The sequence below is a fragment of the Taeniopygia guttata genome, chromosome 37 (genome assembly GCF_048771995.1).
Source record: "Taeniopygia guttata chromosome 37, bTaeGut7.mat, whole genome shotgun sequence".
Lineage (NCBI taxonomy): Eukaryota > Metazoa > Chordata > Aves > Passeriformes > Estrildidae > Taeniopygia > Taeniopygia guttata.
Genome location: NC_133062.1, coordinates 760,210 through 773,434, shown reverse-complemented (window position 1 = coordinate 773,434; position 13,225 = coordinate 760,210). Strand labels below are relative to the sequence as shown.

General features: G+C 44.2%; 1 protein-coding gene across 2 annotated transcripts in view; it reads right to left on the bottom strand.

The window, feature by feature from the left end:
• CNOT3 (CCR4-NOT transcription complex subunit 3) overlaps nt 1–12,915 on the bottom strand; it is a 44,535-nt gene extending 31,620 nt beyond the window's left edge. Inside the window, exons 1-6 of one of the 2 annotated variants that reach the window (XM_072921488.1) lie at nt 12,639–12,915; nt 9,597–9,655; nt 8,571–8,638; nt 6,307–6,381; nt 4,675–4,764; nt 1,232–1,360 (exon numbers count right to left, since the gene is read on the bottom strand). In XM_072921488.1, the coding sequence (XP_072777589.1) occupies nt 1,232–1,360; nt 4,675–4,764; nt 6,307–6,381; nt 8,571–8,638; nt 9,597–9,621 (387 nt within the window). In that variant the 5' untranslated portion in view covers nt 9,622–9,655; nt 12,639–12,915. The remainder of the gene's footprint in view (nt 1–1,231; nt 1,361–4,674; nt 4,765–6,306; nt 6,382–8,570; nt 8,639–9,596; nt 9,656–12,638) is intronic. The other variant, XM_072921487.1, reaches the window with a different exon arrangement.
• Between the last annotated feature and the right edge of the window lie 310 nt (nt 12,916–13,225).

Here is a 13,225-nt window from a genome sequence, read left to right as displayed (position 1 = left end):
TTTTGTGATCACTGAATGGGTTTTTATAAGGAAATAAACGAATTTTTGTGGAAAAAAATTTCACAGAAAAAAAGGCATTTTTGGGTGAAATAAAGGAGGATTTATACGGAAATAAATGATTTTTTGTGACAAAAAAATGGATTTTTGTGAGGAAAAAAGCGGTTTTGTGATCACTAAATGGGTTTTTATAAGGAAAACTGACTTTTTTCAGGAAATATTGGATTTTTTCATGAAATATTCAAAAGTTTTTAAATTTCATCATAGAATGTTGTATTTCTTTAGCAAAAATTGAATTTTTTCAGGAAATCTTAGAAATATTAGATTTTTTGCAGGAAATATTGGATTTTTTTTCTAGAAATATTGGGTTTTTAAAATGAAATATTAAATTTTTTTTAAATTTCACCATAAAATATTGTATTTTTTCAGGAAAATTCGAATTTTTTCAGGAAATCTTAGACTTTCTTCAAGAAGCATTATAATTTTTTAAACTTTACCATAAAATATTGTATTTTTCTGGAAAATTTGATCTTTTTTTCAGGAAATACTGGATTTTTTCAGGAAAATTTGGATTTTTTCATGAAATATTCAATTTTTTTTTATTTCACAAAAAAATATTGTATTTATCAGGAAAAAATGATTTTTTTCAGGAAAAATTAAATTTTTTCATGAAATATTCAAATTTTTTAAATTTCACCATAAAATATTGTGTTTTTTCAGGAAATATTAGATTTTTTCTCAAAACATTGAATTGTTTCATGAAATATTCAGGTTGTTTTTTTCAATTTCACCATAAAATATTGATTTTTTTTTTTAAGGAAAAGTAGAATTTTTTCAGGAATAATTGAATTTTTTTCAGCAAAATTTAGATTTTTTCATTAAATATTCAAAATTTTTTTTTAATTTCATCATAAAATATTGTATTTTTTCAGAAAAAACTGAATTTTTTTCAGGAAATGTTGGATTTGTTTCAGGGAATACTGGATTTTTTCAGGAAAAATCGAATTTTTTCATGAAACATTCAATTTTTTTTTTCAATTTCACCATAAAAAATTGAATTTTTTTTCAGGAAAAATTGGATTTTTTTCATGAAAAATTGAATTTTTTCCAGGAAATTTTGATTTTTTTTCAGGAAAAATTTGATTTTTTTCAGGAAAAATCAAAATTTTTCACGAAATATTCCATTTTTTTTCAATTTCACCATAAAATATGGTATTTTTTCCCTTTTTCTCACCGTCAGCCACTGCCCGACCTCCTCCTTCTCCTTCTGCGCGGGGTCGACCTTCTGCGCCAGCCCCAGCCCCTCCTTGCTGTACGCCTTCGTCTTCGTCTCGCGCTCCACCACCTTGAACCGCTCCATTTGCTGCCAAAACCAGAAAAAAACCAAAAAAACCAAATTTGGGATGGGCAAACCCGCCCACAGCCCCAAATTCAACATTTTCACCCAAAAATTCGCATTTTCCATGCAAAAATTCCCATTTTTCGCCCAAAATCCCCATTTTCCGCACAAAAATTCACTTTTTTGGACTTAAAATTCACATTTTCCACCCAAAAATTCTCATCTTCTAACAAAAAATTATTGGTTTTATTCTTAAAATTCATTTTTCAACATAAATCCCCTTTTCCTGCCCAAAATTCACATTTTTTTGACTTAAAATTCACACTTTCCACCCAAAAATTCTTGGTTTTATCCTTAAAATTCATTTTCCAAAAAAACCCCCCATTTTCTGCCCAAAATTCACATTTTTCACCCAAAAATTCCCGATTTCCACCCAGAAATTTCCATTTTCCAACAAAAATCCCTGTTCTTCCCAAAAAATTCCCTTTTCCAACCAAAAATTTCCTTATTTCCCTAAAAACACCATTTTTTTGCACAAAAATTCCATTTTCCCTTAAAATCCCCATTTCCTGCCCAAAATCTCCCATTTTTTTGCTCAAATTTCCCATTCTTTCGCCCAAAAATCCCCATTTTCCGCACAAAAATTCACTTTTTTGGACTTAAAATTCACATTTTCCACCCAAAAATTCTCATCTTCTAACAAAAAATTGTTTGTTTTATTCCTAAGATTTGTTTTCCAACATAAATCCCCGTTTTCTGCCCAAAATTCACATTTTTTTGGCTTAAAATTCACATTTTCCACCCAAAAATTCCCATCTTCCGACCAAAAATTCTTGGTTTTATCCTTAAAATTCATTTTCCAAAAAAAATCCCCTTTTTCTGCCCAAAATTCACATTTTCACCCAAAATTTCTTAATTTCCACCCAAAAATTCCCATTTTCACCCAAAAATTCGCATTTTCCATGCAAAAATTCCCATTTTTCGCCCAAAAATCCCCGTTTTCCGCAAAAAAATCCCATTTTTTTGACTTAAAATTCACATTTTCCACCCAAAAATTCTCATCTTCTAACAAAAAATTATTTGTTTTATTCTTAAAATTCATTTTCCAACATAAAATCCCCTTTTTCTGCCCAAAATTCACATTTTTTTGACTTAAAATTAACACTTTCCACCCAAAAAACCCCATTTTCCAACCAAAAATTCTTGGTTTTACCCTTAAAATTTGTTTTCCAAAAAAATCTCCTTTTTCTGCCCAAAATTCACATTTTTCACCCAAAAATTCCCAATTTCCACCCAAGAATTCCCATTTTCCAACAAAAATCCCTGTTTCTCCCATAAAATTCCCTTTTCCAACCAAAAATTTCCTTATTTCCCTAAAAACACCATTTTTTTTGCACAAAAATTCCATTTTCCCTTAAAATCCCCATTTCCTGCCCAAAATCTCCCATTTTTTGCTCAAAATTCCCATTCTTTTATCCCAAAAATCCCCATTTTCCGCAAAAAAATCCAATTTTTTGACTTAAAAGTCACATTTTCCACCCAAAAATTCCCATCTTCTAACCAAAAATTCTTGGTTTTAGCCTTAAAATTTGTTTTCCAACAAAAATCCCCATTTTCTGCCCAAAATTCACATTTTTCACCCAAAAATTCCCAATTTCCACCCAGAAATTCCCATTTTCACCCAAAAAATCCCATTTCCAAGAATAATCCCTGTTTTTCCCAAAAAATTCCCTTTTCCAACAAAAATACCCTTATTTCCCTTAAAATACCCATTTTTTTTCCAAAAATCCCATTTTTTTCCCCCAAAATCCCATTTTTTCCCCCAAAAATCACATTTATTTCCCCCATAACTCCCATTTTTTTCGCCCAAAAATCCCATTTTTCCCCCCATAACTCCCTTTTTTTTTTCTGAAAATCCCCATTTTTTTCCCAACTCCCCTTTTTTCCCAAAATCCCTTATTTTCCCCCCAAATCCAATTTTTTCCCCAAAAATCCCATTTTTTTCCCCCCCAAAATCCCATTTTTTCCCCAAATATCCCATTTTTTCCCCCATAACTCCCATTTTTTTTCCAAAAATCCCCATTTTTTTTTCCCAACTCCCATTTTTTCCCCAAAATCCCATTTCTTCCCCCCAAATTCAAATTTTTTCCCCAAAAATCCCTTTTTTTCCCCTTAAAATTCAATTTTTTCCCCAAAAATCCCATTTTTTCCCACAAAAATCCCATTTTTTCCCCCATAACTCCCTTTTTTTTTCCCCCCAAAATCCCATTTTTTCCCCCATAACTCCCATTTTTTTTCCCAAAATCCCCATTTTTTTTCCCCAACTCCCATTTTTTCCCCATAATCCCATTTCTTCCCCCCAAAATCCAATTTTTCCCCCCAAAATCCCAATTTTTCCCCCAAATATCCTGTTTTTTCCCGCAAAAATCCATTTTTTTCCCCCCAAATCCAATTTTTTCCCCAAAAATCCCATTTTTTCCCCAAAAATCCAATTTTTTCCCCAAAAATCCCATTTTTTTCCCGCAAAAATCCCATTTTTTCCCCCAAAAATCCAATTTTTTCCCCCATAACTCCCATTTTTTTCCCCATAACTCCCTTTTTTTTCCCCAAAATCCCCATTTTTTTTCCCAACTCCCATTTTTTCCCCAAAATCCCATTTCTTCCCCCCAAATTCAAATTTTTTCCCCAAAAATCCCATTTTTTTTTCCCAAAATCCCCATTTTTTTCCCAAAATCCCCATTTTTTTTCCCAACTCCCATTTTTTCCCCAAAAAATCCCATTTTTTCCCCAAAAATCCCATTTTTTCCCCAAAAACCCCATTTTTTCCCCAAAAATCCCATTTTTTCCCCAAAAATCCCATTATTTCCCCCAAAAATCCAATTTTTTTTTCCAAAAATCCCATTTATTTCCCCCAAAAATCCCATTTTTTCCCCCATAACTCCCATTTTTTCCCCAAAAAATCCCATTTATTTTCCCCCATAACTCCCATTTTTTTTCCCAAAACACCCATTTTTTTTCCCCCAAAATCCCCTTTTTTTTTCCCAGCTCCCGTTTTTTCCCAAACTCCCATTTCTTCCCCCCAAAATCCATTTTTTTCCCCAAAAATCCCATTTTTCCCCCAAAAATCCCATTTCTTCCCCCCCAACTCCCGTTTTTTCCCCAAATCCCATTTCTTCCCCCAAAAATCCCATTTTTTTTTCCCCAACTCCCATTTTTCCCCCCAAAAATCCCATTTTTTCCCCCATAACTCCAATTTTTTTTCCGAAAATCCCCATTTTTTTTCCCAACTCCCATTTTTTCCCAAAATCCCGTTTTTTCCGCCCAAATCCCGCCGTTACCGTCTCGATGAGTTTGCGGTTGTCGATCAGCTGCCGCTTGTCTTTGATCTCGTTCGAGGCCACCCATGTCTTGATCTGGTCCCGCAGCCGCTGCGGGGAACCCAAAATGGCCCAAAATTGCCCCAAATTCTCCAAAATTATCCCAAAATAGCCCCAAAATATTCCAAAAATGTCCAAAAATACAAAAAAAAAATCACAAAAACAGCCCAAAATGTCCCAAAATAGCTTTTTTATCCCCCCTCTTTTATTCCCTTTTCTCCCTTTTTCCCCCTTTTAGTCTCTTTTTTCTCCTTTTATTCCCTTTTTCCCCCTTTTATTCCCTTTTTTCCCCCTTTTATTCCCCTTTTCCCCTTTTATTCCCTTTTCTCCCCCTTTTCCCCCCTTTTATTTCATTTTTCCCCCTTTTATTCCCCTTTTCCCCTTTTATTCCCTTTTCTCCCCTTTTTTCCCCCTTTTATTCCCTTTTTTCCCCCATTTTATTCCCTTTTATTCCCTTTTTCCCTTTTATTCCCTTTTTTCCCCCTTTTATTCCCTTTTTCCCCCTTTTATTCCCTTTTTTCCCCTTTTATTCCCTTTTCTCCCCCTTTTATTTCATTTTTCCCCCTTTTATTCCCCTTTTCCCCTTTTTCTCCCTTTTTTCTCCTTTTATTCCCTTTTCCCCCCTTTTTTCCCCCTTTTATTCCCTTTTTTCACCCTTTTATTCTCTTTTTTCCCTCTTTTTTCCAATTTCTTCCCCTTTTTTCCTTTTTTTCCTTTTTTCTCCCTTTCCTTCCTTCCCCTCCTTTTTTTTCCTGTTTTTTTTTTCCCTTTTCTTCTCTTTTTTCCCCCTTTTCTTTCCAAATTTTTCCCCTTTTTACCTCTTTTCCCCCTTTTCTTCCCTTTTCCTTTTTATCCACTTTTTTTCCCTTTTTTCTGATTTTTTCCTCCCTTTTCCCATTTTTATTCTCTTTTTTCCCTTTTCTCTCTTCGTTTTTTCCTTTTATCCCCATTTTTTCCCCTTTTCTTCCCCTTTTATTCTCTTTTTTCCTCTTTTATTCCCTTTTTCCCCCTTTTTTCTTTCTTTTCTCTTTTTTCCCTTTTCCCCTTTTTTCCCTTTTTATCCCCTTTCTTTCCCATTTTTCTCCTTTTCCCCCATTTTTTTTCATTTTTTTCCTCTTTTTTCTCCCTTTTTTCCCTTTTTCCTTTTTTTCTCCCTTTTTTTCCCTTTTCCCCCATTTCCCCCTTTTTCTCCCTTATTTTTCCCTTTTTTTCCCTCCTTTTTCTTTCCACTTTTTTCCTCTTTTATTCCCTTTTTCCCCCTTTTTTCTTTTTTTCTCTTTTTCCCCTTTGTTTTCCCCTTTTTTTCCCTTTTTATCCCCTTTCTTTCCCATTTTTCTCCTTTTCCCCCATTTTTCCCCATATTTTTCCCCTTTTTTATCCCTTTTTTCCCTTTTTCCTTTTTTTTCTCCCTTTTTTCCCCTTTTCCCCCATTTTCCCCTTTTTCTCCTTTATTTTTCCCTTTTTTTCCTCCTTTTTCTTTCCACTTTTTTCCCTTTTTTTCCTCCTTTTTCTTTCCACTTTTTTCCCTTTTTTCCCCTCCTTTTTCTTTCCACTTTTTTCCCATTTTTCCCCTTTTTCCCCCCAAATCTGCACCTGCAGTTTTTTGATTTCCTTTTTCAGGTCGGCCTCGTATTTCTCCTTCTGGTTGGCGTTGGCGGCGTTGTGCAGCTGGGGGCAAAAAAGGGAATTTTGGGGCATTTGGAGAATTTTGGGGGGATTTTGGGGGATTTTAAAAATTTTGGGGGAATTTTGGGTGATTTTAGAGGGTTTGGGGTTTTTTTTCAGTTTTTTCTGGGGGGTTTTTGGGGGTTTTTAGGGAATTTTTTGGAGGGATTTTTATGGGATTTGGGGAGTTCGGGGGGATTTTTTGGGAATTTTGGGGGGATTTGAGGATTTTGGGGATTTTGGTGAATTTTAGGGGGTCTGGAGGTTTTATTTGGGATTTTTTGGGATTTTTTTGGAGTTTTTAGGCGAATTTTGGGCGTTTTGGGGGGATTTCTATGAGATTTGGGAGAATTTGAGGGATTTTTGGGGGAATTTTTGGGGGGATATTTGGGGAATTTTGGTGGGAATTTTTGGGGGATTTTTGGGGATTTTGGGGGAGGATTTTAGGGAGTTTTGGTGAGAATTTTGGGGAGTTTTGGTGGGAATTTTTTGGGGATTTTTGAGGATTTTTGAGAGTGGATTTTAGGGAGTTTTGGTGAGAATTCTTGGGAGATTTTTGGGGGTTTTGGTGGGAATTTTTGGGGGATTTTGGGTGGTTTTGGGGGGGAGGATTTTAGGGTTTTTTGGTGGGAATTTTTGGGGCATTTTGGGGGAGGATTTTAGGGAGTTTTAGTGGGAATTTTGGGGAGGATTTTAGGGATTCTTGGTGGGAATTTTTGGGGGATTTTGGGGGAGGATTTTAGGGAGTTTTGGGGGATTTTGGGGAGGATTTTAGGGAGTTTTGGTGGGAATTTTTGGGGGATTTTTGGGGAGATATTTGGGGAATTTTGGTGGGAATTTTTGGGGGAGGATTTTAGGGATTTTTGGGTGGAATTTTTGGTGGGAATTTTTGGGGGTTTTTGAGGGGATTTTAGGGAGTTTTAGTGGGAATTTTTGGGGAGGATTTTAGGGAGTTTTGGTGGGAATTTTTGGGAGATTTTTGGGGAGATATTTGGGGAATTTTGGTGGGAATTTTTGGGGGAGGATTTTAGGGATTTTTGGGTGGAATTTTTGGTGGGAATTTTTGGGGGATTTTTGAGGGGATTTTAGGGAGTTTTAGTGGGAATTTCTGGGGAGGATTTTAGGGAATTTTGGTGGGAATTTTTGGGGGATTTTGGGGGAGGATTTTAGGGATTTTTGGTGGGAATTTTTGGGGGGATTTTTGGGTATTTTGGGGGAGGATTTTAGGGATTTTTGGGTGGAATTTTTGGTGGGAATTTTTGGGGGATTTTCTGGGGGATATTTCGGGAATTTTGGTGGGAATTTTTGGGGTATTTTGGGGGAGGATTTTAGGGAGTTTTGGGGGATTTTTGGGGATTTGGGGGGAGGATTTTAGGGAGTTTTGGTGGGAATTTTTGGGGGATTTTTGGGGGGATATTTGGGGAATTTTTGTGGGAATTTTTGGGGGATTTTTGGGGATTTTGGGGGGAGTATTTTAGGGAGCTTTGGGGGATTTGGGGGGAGGATTTTAGGGAGTTTTACTGGGAATTTCTGGGGAGGATTTTAGGGAGTTTTGGTGGGAATTTTTGGGGGATTTTTGGGGGGATATTTCAGGAATTTTGGTGGGAATTTTTGGGGGATATTTGGGGAATTTAGGTGGGAATTTTTGGTGGATTTTTGGGTATTTTGGGGGGAGGATTTTAGGAATTTTTGGTGGGAACTTTTGGGGGTTTTTGAGGGGATTTTAGGGAGTTTCTGTGGGCATTTTTGGGAGGATTTTAGGGAGTTTTGGGGGATTTTTGGGGATTTGGGGGGAGGATTTTAGGGATTTTTGGTGGGAATTTTGGTGGTTTTTGAGGGGATTTTAGGGAGTTTTAGTGGGAATTTTTGGGGAGGATTTTGGGGAGTTTTGGTGGGAATTTTTGGGAGATTTTCGGGGGGATATTTGGGGAATTCTGGTGGGAATTTCTGGGAATTTTTGGGGAGGATTTTAGGGAGTTTTGGTGGGAATTTTTGAGGGGATATTTGGGGAATTTTGGTGGGAATTTTTCGGGGATTTTGGGGGAGGATTTTTGGGGGTTTTAGGGGGGGATTTTACGGAATTTTGGTGGGAATTTTTGGGAGATTTTTGGGGGGATATTTCGGGAATTTTGGTGGGAATTTTTGGGGGATTTTGGGGATTTTTGGGGGTTTTTGGGGTGCTGCCCGCTGACCTTCTGCCAGATGTCCTCGAACTGCTCCACCCCCTCCGACACCTTCTTCAGGCACCTGTCAATCTCCCCTGGGGGCGGGGCAACGGCACAGCCAATCAGAGCCGGCCTCGGGCCACACCCACAGCCCCACAGCCAATCAGAGCCGGCCTCGGGCCACACCCACAGCCCCATGGCCAATCAGAGCCGGCCTCGGGCCACACCCACAGCCCCACAGCCAATCAGAGCCGGCCTCGGGCCACACCCACAGCCCCACAGCCAATCAGAGCCGGCCTCGGGCCACACCCACAGCCCCACAGCCAATCAGAGCCAGCCTTGGGCCACACCCACAGCCCCACAGCCAATCAGAGCCGGCCTTGGGCCACACCCACAGCCTCACAGCCAATCAGAGCCGGCCTTGGGCCACACCCACAGCCCCACAGCCAATCAGAGCCAGCCTCGGGCCACACCCACAGCCCCACACCCAATCAGAGCCGGCCTTGGACCACACCCACAGCCCCACAGCCAATCAGAGCCGGTTTTGGGCCACACCCACAGCCCCACAGCCAATCAGAGCCGCCTTGGGCCACACCCAGAGCCCCACAGCCAATCAGAGCTGACCACACCCACAGCCCCACAGCCAATCAGAGGCTCCCTCTGGCCCCACCCAGGCTGTCGCAGCCAATCAGAGCCTCTCATTGGCCACACCCACAGCCCCACAGCCAATCAGAGCCACCAATGGACCACACCCAGTGCCCCACAGCCAATCAGAAGCCACACCCAGAGCCTCACAGCCAATCACAGCTGGTCTTGGACCACACCCAGAAATCTGCAGCCAATCAGAGCCACTCACGGACCACACCCACAGCCCCACAGCCAATCAGAGCTGGCCACACCCACAGCCCCACAGCCAATCAGAGCCGGCCTCGGGCCACACCCACAGCCCCACAGCCAATCAGAGTCTCCCAGTGACCACACCCAGGCTGTCCCAGCCAATCAGAGCCTGTCCCCGTGGCCCCGCCCACACTGTCCCAGCCAATCAGGGCTCACCCTGCAGTTTCCTCTTGTCAGCCATGTTGGGGCGCTCTCGGCATCCCCTCGGGGGGCGCCTGCGGGGAGGGGGGGCAGGGACCCCAAAATTCACACATGAACCCCAAAAATCCACACCGGAACCCCAAAGTCCACACGGGAACCCCCAAATTCCACACGGGAACCCCAAAATCCCACTGGGAACCCCAAAATCTCCAGGGACCCCCCCAAATCCTCCCAGGAATCCCCCCAAAAAACCCACCAGGAACCCCAAAATCCACACAGGAACCCCCAAAAACCCACTGGGAATCCCAAAATCCACAGGAACCCCCAAAATCCTCACGGGAACCCCAAAATCCACACGGGAACCCCCCAAATCCTCCCAGGAACCCCCAAAACATCCCTGGGAACCCCAAAATCCACACGGGAACCCCCAAAAACCCCCCTGGGACCCCAAAGTCCACACAGGAACCCCAAAATCCACACGGGAACCCCAAAATTCACACGGGAATCCCAAAAAAACCCACTGGAACCCCCAAAATCCCCACGGGAACCCCCAAATTTCCCCCTGGGAACCCCAAAAACCCCATGGGAACCTCAGAATCCCCCCTGAGACCCCAAAATCCCCGAGAACAGCAAAATCCACAGGGACCCCCCCAAAAACTCACTGGGACCCCAAAATCTCCACTGGGAACCCCAAAATCAACAGGGACCCCCCCAAAAACCCCCTGGGAACCCCAAAATCCACACGGGAACCCCCAAAATCCTCCCGGGAACCCCAAAATCTACACAGGAACCCCCCAAAATCCACACCGGAACCCCAAAATCCACACAGGGACCCCAAAATCCACATGGGGACCCCGAAATCCACACGGGAACCCTAAAAACCCTCTGGGACCCCAAAATCCTCCCAGGGACCCCAAAATCTTCCCAGGAACCCCCAAATCTCACTGGGAACACCAAAATCCTCCCGGGAACCTCAAAATCCACACGGGAACCCCAAATTCCTCCCAGGAACCCCAAAATTCCCCCTGGGAAATCCAAAAATTCCCCCTGGGAACCCCAAAATCCCCCTGGGAACCCCAAAATCCCCCCTGGAACCCCAAAATCTCCAGGGACCCCCCCAAAATCCACATGGGGACCCCAAAAAACCCCCTGGGAACCCCAAAATCCCCCGAGACCCAAAAATCCTCCTGGGAACCCCCTGAACCCCCTATAGAATCCATAAATCCCCTACAGAACCCCACAGACCCCTACAGAACCCCTAAACCCCCTATAGAGCCCCACAGACCCCATAAACCCCCTATAGAACCCCCACTGACCCCTATAGAATCCATAAATCCCCTACAGGACCCCTAAATCCCCATAGAACCCCTCCAGACCCCTATAGACCCGCTATAGACCCCCCAACAATGCCCCATAGCCCCTACAGACCCCTATATCCCCTATAGAACCCCTAAGGATGCCCCATAGCCCCTACAGACCCCTACATCCCCTACAGAACCCCTAAGGATGCCCCATACCCCCTACAGACCCCTATAGACCCCCCAACAATGCCCCATAGCCCCTACAGACCCCTATATCCCCTATAGAACCCCAGTTACCCCTATAGAACCCCTATATCCCCTATAGAACCCCCAACAATGCCCCATATCCCCTATAGAACCCCTAAGGACGCCCCATATCTCCTACAGACCCACATAGAACCCCAAAACCCCCTAACAACGCCCTATATCCCCTATAGGCCCCCTCTAGAACCCCTAAGAATGCCCCACATCGCCTATAGAACCCCTATATCCCCCCACAGACCCCATACAGACCCCTATAGAACCCCAATAACCCCCTAAAAACGCCCTATAACCCCTATAGAACCCCCACAGCTCCCTCCAGACCCCTATATCCCCTATAGAACCCCCACAGCCCCCTCCAGACCCCTATAACCCCCAAACATCCCCTATAGAGACCCTATAGAACCCCTATATCCCCCCACAGACCCCATATGGACTCCTATAGACCCCCCACACCCCCCATAGACCCCTATAGAACACTTACAGACCCCAAACATCCCCTCCAGACCCCTATAGAAGCCCTACAAGTCCCTAACAAGACCCTACATCCCCCACAGACCCCCCATAGCCCCCTCCAGACCCCTATAACCCCAAACATCCCCTATAGAGGCCCTATAGAACTCCTATATCCCCCCATAGACCCCATATAGACTTCTATAGACCCCCCACACCCCTCATAGAACCCCTATAGAACACTTACAGACCCTGACAGGCCCCAAACATCCCCCATAGAGGCCCTATAGAACCCCTATATCCCCCCACAGACCCCATATGGACTCCTATAGACCCCCCACACCCCCCATAGACCCCCATAGACCCCTATAGAACACTTACAGACCCCAAACATCCCCTATAGACCCCTATAGAACCCCTATAAGTCCCTAACAAGACCCCACATCCCCCATAGAACCCCCATAGCCCCCTCCAGACCCCTATAGATCCCCTATATCCCCCATAACCCCCAATTATCCCCTATATCTCCCCTTACATCCCCTATAGACCCCCTATATCCCCTATATCCCCCCCACAGAACCCCTATAGAGCCCCTAGATCCCCTCTAGACCCCCTAACAAGGCCCTGCATCCCCTATAGATCCCCTATAACCCCTATAGACCCCCTATAACCCCCAATTATCCCCTATATCTCCCCTTACATCCCCTGCAGACCCCCTATATCCCCCCATAGAACCCCTATATCCGCTCTAGACTCCCTACAGAACCCCTAACAAGGCCCTGCATCCCCTATAGATCCCCTATAACCCCCTATAGACCCCCTATAACCCCCAATTATCCCCCATATCCCCCCTATAACCCCCAATTATCCCCTATATCTCCCCTTACATCCCCCATAGACCCCTTATAGACCCGCCTAGGCCCCTCCAGACGCCTTTAACCCCGAATATCCCCTATAGATCCCCTATAGATCCCCTATAGATCCCCTAAATCCCCCTCCCCCTCTCCCCTCAGGCCCCTCCCGCCCCCCCCCCCCCCCTCACCGGCAGCTCCCGAGGCGGCCCCGCCCGTTGGGGACGCGGCGGTGACGGCGCGGGGATGTCGCGATAGCGTCACGAGAGCGCCGCCGCACGCGGGGGGCGCCGCCGCCGCCGCTCCTCTCCCGTTTTTACTCCGTTTCTGTCCGGTTTGATCCGTTTTTTGTCCCGTTTTCCTCCCGTTTCTCCGCCGCTCCGCCGCCCCCTCCGCTCCTCCCGCCTCAGCGGCCTCCAAGATGGCGGCGGCTCCCTCAGCCCGCCCGCTCCGCCCCGCCCGCGCGCCCCGCCCCGCGCCGCGCGCTGATTGGGCGAACCGCCTGCCCGTCAACGACAGCCGCGCGGTGATTGGGTAACAGCAAAAAAGGCGGGAAGAAACGCGACGCTGTCAATCAACGCAGCGCCGCGTTCCCATTGGTGGGGTTGTGTTTATAGCGAGATAGGGGAGGGGTTAGGCGAAAGCCACGCCCCATAAGGCGGGACCGCGCGTAGAATGCGCATTCTCATTGGTCAGAATCGCTGTCACTCAGAGCGTAACGGGAGTGGGCGCCGCCTTTGCTGATTGGCCCAGCAATGATGCGCGAGGCGGGGCCACG